The 18,425-nt window shown below is 37.3% G+C and overlaps 1 protein-coding gene across 1 annotated transcript in view; it reads right to left on the minus strand.

Moving 5' to 3' along the window:
• Positions 1–18,425, minus strand: part of RAB3C (RAB3C, member RAS oncogene family) — a 120,358-nt gene that overhangs the window by 59,608 nt on the left and 42,325 nt on the right. The window contains exon 3 of the mRNA XM_069879796.1: positions 10,924–11,042. Coding sequence (XP_069735897.1) covers positions 10,924–11,042 — 119 coding nt within the window. The remainder of the gene's footprint in view (positions 1–10,923; positions 11,043–18,425) is intronic.

Genomic DNA, 18,425 nt, shown 5'->3' on the forward strand with positions numbered 1-18,425 from the left:
TACCAGTGGATAGGAGCAGGGGGTAGCAGTCACACCTGTATTTGATAAAAATAGATTTCCTGACATAAACTGCTTCTTGAGGCTGTGACTTTGGGGATTTTGTAACAATGAGAGAGAGCTAGCATGTAATACTTCTGCAGGTCTGCTGAATTTGTATTGAGCATAGTCTATTCGGAAAATATCTGTGCCCTGAGCTTCCTAAGAAGCTGAAATATACATTTCTTCAAGTGCTATGTAATCTGCTCTGGCAACCAGCTGAAATCTACCACCATAACAGTTTAAAGATCTGGTTTAAGTCACTGTTCATGACTTCCTTCAAACTGAAATTTCCGAAAGTTCCATTGTTCACGACCTGATGTTCTTTATGTGGATTTGGCAGTGGCTGAAATAACATATCAGACTGACAAAATTAGACCTTTTTTTAAAAAAACAGCCACTACTACCAGGTCACCTTGCCATGTCACTTCACTGTTTGGGTTTCAATATAAGAACATTAACGGCACTTTGATCAGAGGGCTTGTACTCACCCACATACAGCCTATATCTCACAAGCTATCATCCCTTTAAAACTGCCAGTGCTTGACACTCCAAACAAGCTGTGTTGAGATCAGATGCAGAGGAAAGGAGGAATCAAAAGTAGAGGAGCTAGCAGGAGGAAGGAAACAGCTCAAGGTGAGCAGAGGTGAGGAAGCTGAATAGGGAGAGAGAAGCCAGTTAAACTTCTTCAGATTGCCCACAAGGCTGTACACTGTTTTGCTGCTGACTCACACAATCTCAGTTTTGTGGGGTTTTGAATGAATAACCTCCAGCAGCACGAATAGAACTGCTGCCTTTAGAACTGCTACTGACCTATATCCAAATCCACAGAAAATAACTGCAAATCTGAAATTCCCCAAAGGAACAGCTCCTTCAGCGAATCTCAAGGTTTTATTATGGTGCAGGGCCCATGGTATTCCTCTGAAGCTAAGAATAACAGATTTAAAGTATTAAACTATGGAGAAAAGTAAACTTGCAACTTGAGCTGTGAGTGGGAACTGTTTAGGGACATTACTGATTCACTGATAAAGCTCACATGGTTTTGGCTGGCAGCAGAGCTTTTATTTGGAAACGCTGAGCAATAGCATAACTTTGCCAACATGCACAGTTCCAGGAAGATAAAAAGAGTGTATTAGTTACTGCTTAGCTAAAAACAAACTATCATTGCAGCAAGATATTATGACATCTATTACTAACAAAAATAAATATTGTGTGCTGGTGACAATATGCCAGGTTTTGTTTCTTTTGCTACAGGCTGTGCCTCTTTATAAAATCAGGAGACAGACTAGACTAAACATACCTCCTTTAGCATACAGTTAAATTACCATGCTTAAATTTGCTTATTTTGCTAATAAACTCTAGCAGCTCATCACTTGCCTCTCAGAAGCATTTTCTGATTTTTTTTTTTGAAAAATAAAAGCATTATCATATAGTTCAGGAAAAAAACCCAGACAAAACTGAAAATCTCATTAAAACTGTCTTATCATAGTATACTTAACGGGTAGCAGTTCAGCACAACAGCTTTTAGATGTTAATCTGGTTTGCTTTCATCTACCTCAGTGTAACCATCAGTGATAATATCTGAAGAGCAGAATCTGGCACAGATCAGAAGACACCTTTGTTTAACAACAGTTCTCTGAATAGCTAAGTACCTATATTGCTCAGTAACAGTGCAAAGATATTCCACTATGAAATTTCCAGTACAACAAAGCAAATTTATGTTCACACTGTCACATCTGCACTATTACTATTAATTATTGATGTTAAGTTCAGTTACCAGCTGAGAGACAGCAAGCTACAAACCAGGTATGTTCTGTGTTTGCTGTGTGATTGAAAAGAGCAATGGGAAGAAACTCATGAACTAAAGGATAATTTTGCCACATATGCTCCTGGCAATTAGAACTAAAGCATGAGGTTTAGAGTTAAGCCAGACCCCTCGTCTTGTCAGACATAAATAGTAGCCAGGCAGGATTTGCTAGTTTGTCAGTTTTTTCAAAATACAAGATATTGGTGGTTTCATATCAGACAGGACTGACTGCCAGGTTTTTGAGAGAGGAAAATGAGCCTAGGAAACGAGTGATGCGGCCTTCCTCACTACTGCCAAGCACTAACAAGAAGAAATTAATCCCCAGATCAATTATCTGTAGTCCTTATTTGTAGGGGCGATGGCTGTAGAGGAGGTGTAGTCACAGTCATGATGTAGTTATCAGCCTGCAACTGGTGCTTACAGAGAGGCTGCAATACATGGTGCTGCAACAAGTCATGTCTAGTTATGGTGAACAGCAATACTAATTAACTACCATGTGAGCTGAAAAGAATAAAATAAATTTAAAAAAAAGGTAGTTATTTAAACCACTCACTAGGCCACACAGGTCCAGTGAAAGTCAAGGGTCACATCTTACTGACACAAGCTCCACTGAAGAGCTTCACTTCCGTGGGTGAGTGAGTGCCATCAACAGTTTCTTGATGGTGCTGCCCAGTATCAGGTTTGAGGGAAAACAAAGGCATGGAACATCCTGAGACAAAACTGTCCAGGCTGCAGTTATTCCCTCTTCTGATTGGACTCTCCACTGGCAGCACTAATATGGTTTGATGCAGCTGAGGGCAGTTGAATGAACACCCAGAAACTGGGTGCCTAGTAACTAAGAAGGCGTCATGCCTGTAGTGAATGATGTTCAGGGGGGTGTAGAACCTTTTGCAGAAGTGCCTAGTCCCACAGCAAAATAAGTGAAAGGAGCAAGCGATGAGTAAGGGCCAACAGGACCAAGAACCACATGTGGATAATTTGAGTTCCACAAATGTGTGGTTTTTTTCCCTGTGGTTTAAGAGCATAAAAATAGGAAAGAATGAAGAATGTAATGAAAAATTAACATCTGTCTTTCCTGATTAGCTGCTAGAAAATGTGAATAATTTTTTGACAGTAAACCTACTGAAAACATTTTATGGTGAAATTTGAACTTATAAAACAAAGGTTTACTATTTCAAGACAAAACCACTTAGATAAGGATTTGCATAAATTTCAATGTGTAATATGCATATTTAAATTCAGGATTTAGTAGAAAGGAAAAAATAAGAAAATATCTTCATCATGCTGTTCTGCTAAGCCTAATATCAGATATGTTATCAGAAAGAGCTTTTATAAGAACAGATATATGCTCTTTATTGTCACTGAGGGTTTTCTGGGCAAACCTAAAGCCATGTTATTTGGCAATGTCAGTGACAGCGAGGGTAATACACTACTTTCTGGCACATCCAAAACGTGAAGTAGCCAATAAATCATTTGTATGACATCGAATATTTTTTGTTGACCTGTCATAAGTGTTAGAAGTCACCTGCTGAAAATTATAGAAACCTGTAATTAAAAAAAAAAACTATCCCTACCATCATAGATGCTTTTTATTTGGGGGGGAGGGGGGTGCAGTTTGGAAGAGAAGATTCAGTTGCAGGACATGCTGCTTCTCAGATCTCTAAGGATATGTCTCACCCCTCAGTTCGAAATGCAGAGATACTTTTTTTTTTTTTTGTATGCTGGGAGACACATTATGGAAAATGGTAGAGTGGATCTGTGAAACTGGAAAGCATGTAGTTTGTCATTTGTGAGCCAGACTCTGATGACAGGCTTTTGAGGAAAGAGACAAGATGTCATCTCAGAGACCTAAGTTTTCTGTATGCAGTTTACTACATCAAGAATTCCATACCAAACAATGGGTGAAAAAATGTCTAAGTCAACTGACCTGGAATACAGAGGATTTTTTAAATATTTTAAAACGCATGTGCCATGAAGAAAAAATGTTTTATGAATATCTTGGTACTATTCTGAGTGAGAAAAAATATTATGTTTAGGAAAATAACCTAATTTGCCACTGACCCTAGTTCTTACAGGAATAAAAAGCAAAAAGAAAAAGTACAAATAAGTTTAGTATAATTTTGTGCATTTCCAGCACTGCAAATTAAAACTAAAAGCTGTAAAGTTCATGAATTGAAACCACTTATAATATTTCAAATAGTAAAATGTGGTTTTGTTTCCTGTAGTTAAGTCTGTGAAGAATACCAGTCTTTTTTCCACTTATGTTCAACTGTTTTGCAGAAGAAAGGCTGAGACACAAATGAAAAAATCAATCAAACTGTGATTCTTTTGAAATAGTAATCCTTAAATCTCACTCTCTTCTTTTCACAGATGAAAATTTCTGCCATTTAAGCACTTCATTCTTTTAAGTAGGAGAGTGACATAAAGCTATCCACCAATGTGCAACTTCTAGCACCTGCCTTCCTGAAAACTATAATCATGGCAGAAAAACAAGGAATCTGATTAGATCTCTGTCTATATCAAGCCAAATTTAATATATTTAATATTGCCGTGCTCCATCAGAATATTTTTCCACTGGCTCTAAGCTGCTTTGCTGTGTGGAGGTTACAGTCAGCTGCATGGGTAACTCTCAGTCTGTGTGTGGATCACCCATGGAAAAGATACAGCTCGTGTCCTGATAGAGCCCCAGTGCAAAAAGCTCCTGAGGTTATGCATGAGGAATGGCAGACATGGCTTGTGTCTGTACTCTGTGCAGCAGAACCACACAAATTGTGCGGCATGTCAGGTCAAATGTTTTGGCAAAGAAGGACAGAGACCAAATTTGCCTACAAGCACTTTCCAGCTTTGTTCCCTGAAATACAGGAAATAATGGATTTTTCTTAAATGACAGAAATCACTTGAGAGGTGAAAGAAAAATAGCCTATCCATAGATCAAATAAGTGCTGAACATGAATATTAGACTGAAATTTTTGATGTGGAAACAAAAAGAAGATATCCTTTAGAATATATGCCCTTTAGAAGTGCATGTAGCAGTGCTGACATTAACTTTATAGGCTTAATTTGCTTTGAGGACATTTCACATTCATCCATTAACATGCTAATGTATTTTGCAATTTTTATTTTTTCTCTTAATGACAATTCAAGAAATGCCATCATGCTTTTTAGTGCAGAATGTACATGACAGAACACATAAAAACCAATTTTTAGTGCACTGTCGCCATAGCCGCTAACTTATAATTCACTGGATAAGCTAAAAGGAAAGAAAGGGCTAATCATTTGAAGACACAGAACATTTTTTTCCACAATGTTTTCAGAATGACAACTAGTACTATATATATCCTGGTATATCCAATAGATCTAGCTGTCAAATGCCATATTGTAGTGAATGCTTATATTTTTAAAGCCTTGATTCTGAATTTTACCTTGGATTGATAGTATCATACTATCTATTATACATACTACTTTAACGTACAGCTTTAAAACAATCACAAATGATTCTTTGAACTATTTAATTCAAGCTATGCATATTATAGGAAAAAAGCCCCACTTTTCTGGTAATATCTGAATTCATATTGCATGGCTCAGGGTGTGCTCTGATCCCGCCTGATGGCTATGTTTCCCTTCTGTTGTCCTTGCCTAGACCTAATAATCATCTCCCATGTGTTATGGGCACAGACAAAGGACGCACAATGAGTATATTGGTTAGTAGTAAATTCTGTAAATAGTTACTATAGAAATACAGGTAAACGCAGGACAATAGTTTTTAAAATCACAAATTTCCTGCTGTGTCTTAAGCCTCTGTCTCCTTCATAAAACAAGCATTTTATCTACCTTCTGCCAGCTGATTCCCTCTCAAAGGTGATGAGCTTGGGCAGAATGATAAGGAGGAGTTGTTTAATTGACACCAGGAAAAAAGCAAGAGGAAAAAGAGGAATGAGAAGCACCTTTTCTGGAAGAGCCTCTGAATTCCTTAAGATGATGTGAAACCATAATTCTTTCTAATTAAAAAATATATATTTTTTTAAAGAAATACTTTATCTTTTAAAGAGTGAGGGCAATAAAAGTTTTTTGTAGGATGCTGTCCCCCCTGCTTCTTCAGGCCTCAGCCAAAAATGCAGAAGTAACTGATTCTGTAGACCCTGAGAGGCTTACAAATACCAATTGTCTGAAAACTGCAGCAATTCAAAGCCTCTTAGGCTCCTTCAAGCTTGTGTGTCTCCTGAAGAAGCATCCCTGAATCTGAGACTTCGGCAACCTAGAATTCTCAAATTCTGAATTCCTGCACAAGAAAGCCCTCCATAGCAGTGCCCTCAGCACTCATTAGACAACGATATAGATACTGCCAGACAAATACATGAAGCTGGGACAATGTTTTCAGGTGCAGTGTAGCAACTTAAAGTGGGAGTAAACAACTACATAAAATGTGCTCTCTGTTGACTTAGCAAAGTTTCAATTCCGGGGTTTTAATCTAGAACATAAAGCTTTAGGCTTTTAGAACATAGTTCCCATTCCTCCTGTTTCTCACCTAGCTAGAGACACTGCATTAGAAATAATCTGACTATAAGTAGCTCATTGACTCCACTTAAGCCATTTTAAATCTAGAAATGTTGCATTTATAAAAACTTAAACTCAAAAGCATTTATTTTCCTACCACTTCTATAGAACTCAACACACTTGCAAAGACAGTACAAACCCTTCACCCTTTGCTTTCTACCATGAGGTACCACTGCCATAAAGGTAACACTTCATGTAGACTGAACCACTAAGATGAAAGGGGACATAACAGCCCCAGGTGAAATGTAATGATGGAATAGGCTAGCTAATATAGATGGTTGTAGTATAAAAAGAGTAATGAATGCAGCCACTGTGATATTATAAATGAACTAAAACAAATATGCATTGAAGTGGGATGGAGCCACTCTTAATATTGACTTATTTCCCCTTCAGATTTATTGACAAGGAATTTTTAAAGAAAATTAGACTCGTCTAATTATTTGAAATGTGTGGATGCTGTCCAAACAATTCTGCTAAATGGGATGTTTTTGTTATTCCCTGTTTCTAATTTAGACCTCAGCCAGGCAGAATATGATGAGTGGTTCCTATTTATACGATATTAATCTGTTCCCAAAACCTGTATCTTTTTAGGGTGGCATGACTGACATGTATCAAAATACTGCAAGGTGCACACCTCACACTTGCAGCATTAGCTGAACTTCTGAAAGAAAAAATCCTCATGGAAAATGCAGCCTCAAAAATCTGGGCAGAGCTCTGTAGGAGACCTAAGTGAAAGCATGTTTGATATGCTGTTTCTGCTAGCAGCCACATTTTCAGCACATATCCATCCACTCTCATTGAATTAAACCAGAAACTGTTGGTCCGTGTGAACTTCTGAAAATATGTTACCTATAAAGGACAATACTGCTAACTGCTGCGATGGCATTTTCTTCAGAGGAAACACATTCAGGGACTGACCTGAAATTGAAGAGCAATACTCTTCAATTATTTTATTAAAGTTTTAAAACATTTAGACTAACTGCTGATAAAGTCTACAGGTGATACAAAAAACCATCCAGATGGTAAAAAATTATTCAGAACCCGTCAGTTTTGTTGGTCAGTCTGCACTATCTGTCAAGCTAAGCTTGTTTAAATAGCATCTGTTGTAACATGTGCAAAAGCATACAGGGAGCACAGCTATTCAGAGCACATGGGTTACCTGAACAGCTTAGATAGAAGTATAGATACTGATTTTTTTTCTTAATGTAAAACATTAATAGTCAAATTAAATATAGAATTTCTCATAGCTGAATAGCTGCATGCTGACCTAGGCATGACGTCTGGAAACAGGACTATCCATCTGTTGTTATAAAGGAGAAATTTCAGCCAGACTTCAGATTGAAAAATATGCCATTCAGCATGAGTACAACTGCTTTGAACTAACTGCTTTTAAAGAATCACCCCAACACACACTTTAAGCCAACTTCTCTCATCCAGATCTAAAAGGCACCTTTAGATTTTCCTGACTGCAGTGCATTTCACAGATTGATCCCTGAAGCTGATGTGATTTGAACTTAGATTTGGCCCATTGTGTACATACTTGAAAGGGCGCTAGTGCCTTCAGAGGCACATGTTCACAGAGAAAAGCATTTTAAGCCCCTGAGAGGCTTAAAAGCTGCCACTCCTTTTTCCCCCATATCTTTCACAAATGCACAGATGCATGCAGATAGCCTTGCTTGCTTTCCTGCAGCACTGGTAAATGTGAATTTTCCTTGACTTCTCTCACATATGGAAGCAAGCTGCAGTTTTGTAATTACTATCAAAATTGGATCATGGACTAATAAAATCAATTATCAGCTATGAGATGGGAGAAATAAAGCAGGGGAAGAACACCAGGGCAGCAATTAAGCTCCTGAAATTGAAAAGAAAAATAACAAGCAAATCTATGTCTCATCCTGACAAGTGAGGCACTCTGCCTCTCTGTCACTACTGTCACCACGCAGATGACTGCTCAGTAGTTCTCAGGACATAATCACACGATCATTCTTATCCACCAAATTTCCATAGTAGCTGCCAACTCTTATTATAGCTTTCGGATAAAAATGATGGAAAAATCTTATTTCACAAACCTATTTTTTTAACCTTTATAATAGTTTTAAAATATTTTCTTGTATAATTTTACAGTGTTTTCTTTTTTTTTTTAATTAGTGTGAGGCTTAGTTACTTTCCACCAAGAGACAAAGATTGCTAGCCATACTGGAGATAGGAGGCTGGAAAACAAACAGGTGGGAAAATTAATAAGTACTCTATTTACACTTGCTGTAAAGAACCTTTGTATTAGAGGAAACTAGATAATACATGGTATGCCATCTGGTTTGCTCAGAGATGGGACAACGAGATTTGCAGATTACAGTTGGTCCTAGACAGGCATTATCACCCACTTAACCCAGGGTTTCAATGGTATCAGCAGAGGCAAAGCAAGAAAGTGCTTCATCTGACAGGCCCAGGATGCTGTGTGGCAGTCACAACTGCAGGTTCAGCTGGGAGGCTGGGCATACTTGATTCCATGTTTTAGCTAAACTTCAGCAGCAGAATCTATGCACAACACTTTCAGCTACCTCCTGTTAGGAGATTCTGTTTCATACTGTAGAACAGAAAAGTACTTACAAATGTGTAACAGCAAGCACTCAGCATGATGCCTCCAGCTTGTAAAAAATGGGAAGAACATTCCTTTGGCATAACAAGTCACAGTGAGTAAAGATATCTTCCCCTTTGAGTATCATGCAGAGATTCCTCTCAAATAAATTCAGTTGTCCAAAAGCTAGTTATCTAGTATATACTTGTCACGTAAGCTCACTGATCCTCTAGTAAATGAGAAGACATGCTCATAAGAGCAATTTGGTGGAGAGTCATACAAATAACTGATCAAGAGGAGAAGGTGTCACATACTGGAGTTGACCCTTTTCTCTGGATGCCTAGTGCTTAGACAGAAAATGTTGGGCAACCCAAGATTGCATTTACTGTAGAGCAGAATCAAGCTAGGGTTCTCAGTTCTTATTTTCAGAGTGGTGAAAGACCAGGCTTAACACACACAGAACAGGAAAATCTCCAGGTATAGAGAGGGAAGGTGCTCCACGGATTCAGTGATGCTTTATTCCACAAGAATTTGAAAGATTGAAAGCTTTTACTTGAGAACTCTAAGGATAGGCAACAATTCCTGTTAGAAAGGCATCACAGATCACACTTTAATTGTGAAACATGCTTCTGACCTTGCCTACCTTGAAAAAAGTAAATAGTAAAATTAAAAAAAAAAGTAAATAGTAAAATAAAAAAAAATTAAATAGTAAAATGAAATAAAAAAGTAAATAGTAATGCCTATCTTAAAACAAATCAAAAAAAAAGCCAAAGAAACTTCCTGAACAGATCACACACACTCTGAACAAAATCCTCTCTCATGTACAATTCTCCCATGGGAACAGCTCACAAGAGAGCACATGGAGCACTCATGACAAATACTATTCATATCACTCAGAGAACTGCTAGAAGTCTTTCAGATATAAAAATAATTCACAAAGGAAAAGATCATTGAAATTAATTCTAGATTTCCTTTTGGGTCGGCTTTACTTAAAAAAGCCTTAGATTGTTTGGATCCTGACTGACCCATGTCTGATTAAAATGACACACCATTATGGAGACATCTGGACATTCATGAACTGCAAGGTAATGTTAGTACCAGACATTTTAGGTTCTGCTGTTCTGATCAAGTTTGCTCATCATTTTTACACTGGAGGCACAAAAGACTGGCAGCAGAATGCATAACAAGCTACAATTAAAAACAACATGATAAAAAATTAAATTAAAAAACAACCTCCACACGTGATATCCCATTTTTTCTGTGAAAAAGGCTCTGGGGAGACCTTATGGCAGCATTCCAGTACTTAAAGGGGGTCTACAGGAAAGATAAGGAGGGGGTCTTTATCAAGGAGTGCAGTGATAGAATGAGGGGTAATGGCTTTAAGATGAAAGAGGGGAGATTAAGATTAGACATTAGGAAGAATTTTCTCTACTGTGAAGGTGGTAAGGCACTGACAATGGGTGACCAGAGAAGTTGTGTATGCTCCACCCCTGGAGGTTTTCAAGGCCAGGTTGAGTGAGGCTTTGAGCAACCAAATCCAGTGGAAGGTGTCTCTGCCCATGGCAGGGAGGTTGGAACCGAATGATTTTTAAGAACCCTTCCAACCCAAACCTTATGCTTCTATTAAACAGGGAACCACTTTCTGGTATCTTAGCAGTTACTCTCCACACTAGCATGTTTCTGTATTTGTGATATAAATAACAGATTAACTGAAATCACAGAAAACACAGTGGCTACAACTGAATTATACACAACGCATTTTAAAGTTTTCATTGTCTTTCCACAAAAAAACCCAAAACCCAGGACCCAAACCCCACTATATATTTGGGTGAAGTAATACTTGAGCTCATACTTGGAAATACGTTTTCAAAAATAAATTATACTGTCACAGGAGGTTAGTGATAACAAATATTCTTTGTACTATTTAATATGAATCCCAACTTTTACATACCAGTCCTGCACAGCATTGAAAGATTCTTCATTTGTGATGTCATACATTAAAATGAAGCCCATTGCACCCCGATAGTAAGCCGTGGTAATTGTTCTGTATCTCTCCTGACCTGCTGTGTCCTGAAACAATAACAAATAAAATTTGTATTTGTTCCAAAAAGATTAACAATTTGTTTTTAATAGAAAGAAAACTGTGACAAAAGTTATTGTACAACTCTGCAATCCTACTCATAAAACTAATCAGAACTCAGAATAACAGGAAAAAGCAGAATTCTGCATTGGATCATAATAGGAGGGACACATCCATTCTGTCATGAAGTGAAAGTGGAGAGATGCAGAAAGGCATGGCCCTTTGTCAAATACCCTGAGTCATTCACTGATTCAAGTCATTTAACAACCTGAGAGTTGTGTAAAAGAATCTCCTTCTTATGCCTTTTACTTTCCTCACTTGACAGAGAAGACAGGTAAAATCTTATGTCCTGGATAAAATGCTTCCTGACAAAAAAGTCAAAGTCTAATTGTTCTGCTCTTTCAATTTTAAGCCATCAGGGCACATATCAACTTTAGAACCAACACAGATCTGTGCTAACAAAGTAAAAGCTGAAGGGCAGTTCTTTTAAAATAAAGATGATACCTAACAAAAAAATAACCTTGTTAGCAGTCCCTCATTCTCTGTAGCTCATTCAATTGCCTTTAAAGCAGGAAATGAAAGTTTCCCTTTCTCCTGCTGCTTGCTTTACTTATTTCCATTAAAAATACGGAGGGCAGGGACTACCTGTTACTACATTTATATGCAATGTCTAGCATAACTACCCCTGTCTGTACTAAGATTGTGAGACAATAGCAATAACTAAAATACAGGACATACATAGCTATTTGCTGTTCCTGCATACCTGTTCAATAGTTTTAAGCCATAAACATTAAAAGCTGTAGATGAGACATACATAACATTTTAGTTCAGTCCTGTAACTCTCTAACAGATCATCTGTGTATATGCAATTCTAGGAAAGTTCATTATTTCATTATTCAGATTTCAAAGTTCTAAATGTCATTATTTTAGATTTTTTGATTGGATAAGAAATAGTTTATAACACAGACAATTTTATTTAATTTGCCTTCCTAAGAGAAAGATTAGTGATAAACAGTGATAAGCCAGTGATAAATATTGCTTTATTTGGTGTGTTTTCTGAAATGGTTCCTGGGCTAGTAGTATTGCCTTGTGAACAGAGTAAAAATATATTAGGTAGCCTCCTTCTTTACACCTGTATCAATCCCCTTTAATAGATTGACAAATGAAGATTCTACATACATCAGAAACCACTTCCAGAATCAGAAACCACTTATAGAATAAGAAATACAACCAAGTCAGTTACTGACACCAAACAGGGTCTTTGGTAAACCTATGGACAATGTTCATTCTGGATTGCAGCTGCTGCTGTTTTGATGTATTTTCAGTGATCCAAGATGGAACGCTAATGTAGAAGTTAAGAGTCCAACAGGTGCCACAGGAGGGTAGGCTATGTCTTTGTGGAAAAGGCCAGGCAGACCTTAACTTTTCCAGCTTATGCTCCGAGCTGGCCAAGCCTATACCAACTGTGGTCTGTAGGTTGGACAGCTGCAATAACAGAACTGCTCCCAAATTTTCTGGTGGTATTACGGAATATTAAGCTGTTAAGACTCTTGCCCTAAGTCTGTGCATATTCTCGTATCTGCAGGTCAGTTCTTTCCCAGTAGGTCATAGTTTGTCAGTAACGTGAATGTATCCTTGAAAGGTTCAGTAAAATAATTTCCTAGCAGAAGAAACATCTGTCATTATTAAAATAATTTCTTCATATTTCTTTTATGGAATCAGGTTTACTCCCACATGTTTTGGTGGTTTCACTTATTTGATGTGATATTAGAGAGAAGAGCAGGGAGGGACAGAAGAAAAATATGGCCTATAGCAAGCACACAGCCTATCTGTACAAAAGAGATAAGATTTTCAAACAAGTTTTGTCAGTGTCTATCTGCTTATTTGTCAGTCAGAGACATGTATAGTTGGAAATATGATGGTATTTCAAGCCGGGGCCCACTGCTACTGAAGCAAATCTTGTTTTGCTGCAGGTCATTTCCACTGAAGCCTGTCTGCAGATAAGAGTGAACAGCCCTAGCAATAAATCCATGTCAGTGAGGCTTCCTATCCCAGACATCAAGGAGATGCTTACATTTGTGTGGAATACAGGAAGTTAACAGTTTATAGGGCTGGAAAGTCTCAAAACACAAAACAGAGAAACCAAGGTTCTGAGAGTAATCTTGAAAATAGTAACTGTTCAGCCTGCAAAGTACACCTAGTCACCTTAGCTTAGCAGAAGTAAATCCTCAAACTTATTTTCTAGCACATTTGAACGATCTGTCACTTTGCATTTCTGTCCTGAAATGCAGAAAAACCTGATATTCTGAGTCTTGTCATAGTTTGTTTTCTAAGCTCCTGCTCCCAGAGTCCCGTGATTGTACAAGAACAGCAACTATTTTTTTTTTTAATCCTTGTAGTCAGAAATCAAAAATGTGTCCCAGTGCATAGTGAAAAAACAAAAACCATTTAATATGGCCTGCAATTACTGTAGTAAGAATAAAACTTTTAGTAAAACCAATATAATAGTGGAATGCTGACATCTGGCACTGAATTCTGGCAAAGCGTGACAGGATCCAAACAACCCGCTTTTGAGTGAAAGGGATATAAAAAAAATGTTAGATTTATAATAACATTACAAGGAATTGTAACCTTAGAAACCTGACACTCAAATACGCTCACTCTTCAGACAAAAAGTCTCCTTAAGCTCCAGGAGTGCACTTGGTAATTTAGACACTAAACAAACAGTGGTTGTCATACGTACAGTGGGAAAAGAACAGGTTGCAAGAGAGTCAAACCTAATGCTGTAAGACTTATGCCTATTGGGAAAAAAATGAAGCAGACCTGTTTTGTCCATAGACCAAGCAGGCACTAAACAGTCCTTGTAGTATTTGGCTTGGTGACTGTTAATGGTATTTACAATTTGCCACTGCTTTGAACTGCCTCTTCTATCCACAAAGCACTGTGTAGCCTGAAATAGATGTGTTCTTGCCCTATGACTAGTGTGGGGTTTTTTTCTTTGCTGGTTGGGGTTTTTTTTAGGGAAATGGGATGTTGTGGTGTGTTTCTTTGTTTTGGTCTGTTTAGGTAAGCTTTTTTTACAGCTGTACTAAAGTTTTTACATCTTTGGTCATCAACCATTTTTTAAAGGCATTTGCCTTTCATTTAGCAGAGATAGGAAAAAACACTGAGGTATAATAGAAGTTCAGAGTCAAGCTGAGTATTATCACATATACAAAGAACAACGCTGATATATACTGGAGTGCCAGAGCACGTACCTCTTCCCATTTCTCTATTTTGATTATAGACATATAAATCTTTTGGATTAAATACTTCTCTCTAGAACTTGTTATTCATAAAATAAGAATAATAAGCATTCAGCTTTCTTTCTTCCCTCTCAGTCTACCCTATTCTGCATTTTGAAGACAGCGTTCTCTATTAATATTCATTACTCATATTTAACTAACTTGCCCTTATTACTCAGAACGAGGTGGGATCCATGGATTAAGAACAGTCTGACAAGCCATTTTGATAATATCTCTATGTTCATGGCTCATTGCACTGAACAAATCTGCATAATAGTGTCATCATGTTGCAATGTTATGCAAACGTTTGTCCACTGATTAGCCACCTCTTAGCTATTGACACCTATGAATATAATTCTTTCCTCATGGCAACACCAAGCTTAGCACATTTTTGTTCTGAGCCATTTTTAGAAGCACAGTTTTGTAACTCTCCAACTCTAAGAGAAAAATGAATGAATAGTTAATAAACTTCCAAACCTTTCCAGGAGTAAAAAATAATGTATTTCTGTGCAGAATATTGAGTTTACAAAACGGGCTTAAAGACTCATTAAAATTACCATCAACTTATACTTTTAACATAAAAATGTGTTAAATCTTCCTTATCTATAAAAAAAGGAAAGAGACAATCTGTGACAGAAAAAGCCACATTTTACCTGTTTTAAGCAAGGAACTACAAATGCAATATTTCTGGAAGAGTTCAGCCGTGACTGAAGTTCAATTCCATTCAGAACTTCCATGAAGACTAGTAAAAGGCACAGCTTACAGCTTTACAAAACCTCCAGAATAAAAGTACTGAACTACAGTGTGGTCTGTGCTAAAAGTTTCCTCCTGCCCTGGCAGCATATTCCCAGTTTCAGAGCTGTGTGGAAGATTCCTTGTGCAGTGATCTGTAGGTAACTGTTGTGTCCTCTTTCTCTGACTGTGAGAGATACTGTCTTCTGGGGCAGACATCAAAGATACCTAAAGAAATTCTGGGACTTCTTTATATATCATAGCTTAAGCAGGTATTTTAAGATTCTAAGGCTTAGCTGAAGAAACACCGGGTGCTTTCTGAGGAACTCCACCAGTATCAAAGGCACAGAATGCCACCATCTTTTCTCCACTAGCAACACAGTCCCTTCATACCTTTCAGGGAGCTGTTCCTTCCCCTGACACAGAATTATTGAAAGTTGTGTTTGCAGGACAGTCTCCACCTAACTCTTCTTTCTTCCACTTTTAACTCCTTTGCCCTCTGTCATTTACTAAACAATCCCTTAACATGTGACTGCGGGTGACATCTTTAAATTCCCCATCATTTTAGGTTTTCTTTTTCTTGGGTTTGATTGTTGTGATCAGTAAAGTAAGTTTGGAATAATGGGTATTATACAGTGTGGCTAGTTGGCCAGAATCGTTAAAGAACACTGTGTTCCATGTCAGTTCTTTTGTCACCTTCAACACATTAAGATGAACCTGTTCAAGATGTTTCTGTGTTAAAGGGAAAGCTGGAGAAATGATAGATGGCACAGGATGATTTGGTCAATCATCAAGTACTGGAAGGTTTTTTTCCAGTATGGGAGTCCACCACTACATCCAGATGGCTTGTGACACAAAGGTGATTTGTGAAAGACCAAGAATCTGGCTCCAAAACATTTAGGCTTTGAATGACTTCCTTAATTTGTTCAAAGCTGGCCTGAAACTAACAATTCTTACAAGACCCAGAAAAATCTATTTTTCTGGCTTTTAATTATTTTGGTTTCTTTGTGGAAAAAATAAGAGGACGCATCCCCTATGGCTAAAAAGATACTTTTGTCATTAATACACTGCTAGAATTATCTGCACTTAGCTATCATTTGTCTATTAATTTGGAGGATCTTTAAATTGTACTGAAATCACAGAAAAGAAGTCTTATCAAAAACAAGGTGTAATTCTTAGATGCATAAGAACTGCTAGAATCTCTGCTCCAAAGAAAGAAAGAAAGAAAGGTTAAAAATGCAAAATAGAAACAACAGTATAATCTAGTATGTGATTTGGAGTGGGGTTTTGCCTGGAAAATATATTATTTAAACTAAAGGCCTCTGTATTCTCTGGCTTGTCAGTAACCACTTCTGCACTATGGCTGTATGTCAAAGGATTAGAACACATCTCTGATGCCCTGGTATTTGATGAGAGAAATTTAATTTAGTAGAGCACAGATTATTCTGACAAGGAAATATTTATTTACCCTGAAAATGTCTCAGCCACTGACATAGTAAATTATTAAAGACAGAGTTGTAAAAAGAAGTTAAATACGTCAGGTGTGATTAATCTATAAATCTCACATTATTTCAAGTACAGTGCTCTTACGCTTGCATTCTCCTCTTGGAGAGTTCTGGCATAAAGTAGCATGATTAAATTAGATTTCAGCTAAATTGCTGTTTAAGTTGGGCCCTGATCTCTCTTCTTTTTTAGCTAAGACTGGTCGAGTGCTATGTGTTTAGCATATATATAATCATATTCAGCAATTCTAATTACTTCTTCTTCATTTTAAACTCAAACTTTTGAGAAAACAGTCTCACCAGAAAGCATAATTGCCAGGCTTATTAGAGTAGAACAGAGCAGAGTAGAGCAGAATACAATGAGATAGTATAAAATATTTCAGTTGGAAGAGATCTACAAAGATCGCGCATTCCAACTAACTGACCACTTCAGGACTGAGCAAAAGCCAGTTCCAGGCAGCATGGTCCATAGGCCATTTAAACGCTGAAAGCCTTGGAGCATAGACCACCTCTCTAGGAAGCCTGTTCCAGGGTTTGACCAGCTTCTCAGTGAATAAATGCTTCTTAGTGCCCAGTTTAAACCTCCTCTGGCACAGCTTTGAACCATTCCCACATGTCTTGTGACTGGGTGGCACAAAGATGACACCAGCCTCCTCCTCTCCACTTGCCCTCCTCAGGAAGCTGTTGAGAGCAATGAGGTTATCCCTCAGCCTCCTTCTCTTCAAACTACACGAATCTGCAGCTATTTCTCACAAGCCCTTCCACCAGCTTTGTTGCCCTCCTCTGGACACGTTCAAGTACCTTCACATCCTTAAAAATTAACGTGTTTATCCATAAATACTAAATACAGTATAAATATAATATTAAAATTTCTTGGTTTATTTTAGTAATTAAAATGATTGCCAAAGGTTATTTGAAATGTTTTGAATGCAAATATTTCAATGAAATAAAGCATGCTGTTAGAAATAATTTTTAAAGGTAGGATTTAAATCACATATGATCTATTATAAATAGTGTTATTCTTCAGCTGTGATTTTCAAAGTACAGGTATTTTTCCAGTAGCAGAGCTGTTCTATATTAATGCATCATAAAGGAATAGGAAATTACAGTCTAATGGAAGCAGAAAAATGATCAGCTGTGAAATCCGTAGAAAGTATAACTATAATCAGAGCTACATTAAAGCACTAGCTACTATAAAACCATACATTAGGCTTATACACAGTCAAAGAACAGTTTAAACCCAAATTAAGTGTAAATAACTTTCAAAGGGCTTTTCTGCCTGCAGTGCAGCACTGACTACAGAGCAGCAGATGTTTGATGACAATAGCTCTGCTTTAATTTATAGACTGTGCTATTTCTTCCCTACTTCAAAAATTCAGTAAAATTAAGACACAGCTTCCTGGAAGCCACCACATTCTACACAGCTACATCCCATTCTTCCTCAGTCTTCTAACTGTTACATAATAGCAGTTTTATAGCAGTAGTAGGGTTCATTAATTATATAGAATCATAGAATCAACAGGTTCGAAAAGACCCATTGGATCATCGAGTCCAACCATTCCTATCAAATACTAAACCATGTCCCTCAGCACCTCATCCACTCACCCTTTAAATGCTTCCATGTAGAGCTAAAAATTTATAAATATGTATTTGTATACAATATGATCAGTTACATAATGCAAATAGAATGTATATATCCTATTGTGTTATGAAGAATGTTTGTAAACCTCCCTAAGAATTACATCTTTATGACACAGATGAAGAAAGCAATATTTAAACATTGCAAATCTGTGCCTACAGTCCCCGAATTCTGAGTGACCTCATCAAAGTATGAGAATAATATATACCTATTTAT

This window comes from Phaenicophaeus curvirostris, chromosome Z, assembly GCF_032191515.1.
Source record: "Phaenicophaeus curvirostris isolate KB17595 chromosome Z, BPBGC_Pcur_1.0, whole genome shotgun sequence".
NCBI classification, from domain to species: Eukaryota; Metazoa; Chordata; class Aves; order Cuculiformes; family Cuculidae; genus Phaenicophaeus; species Phaenicophaeus curvirostris.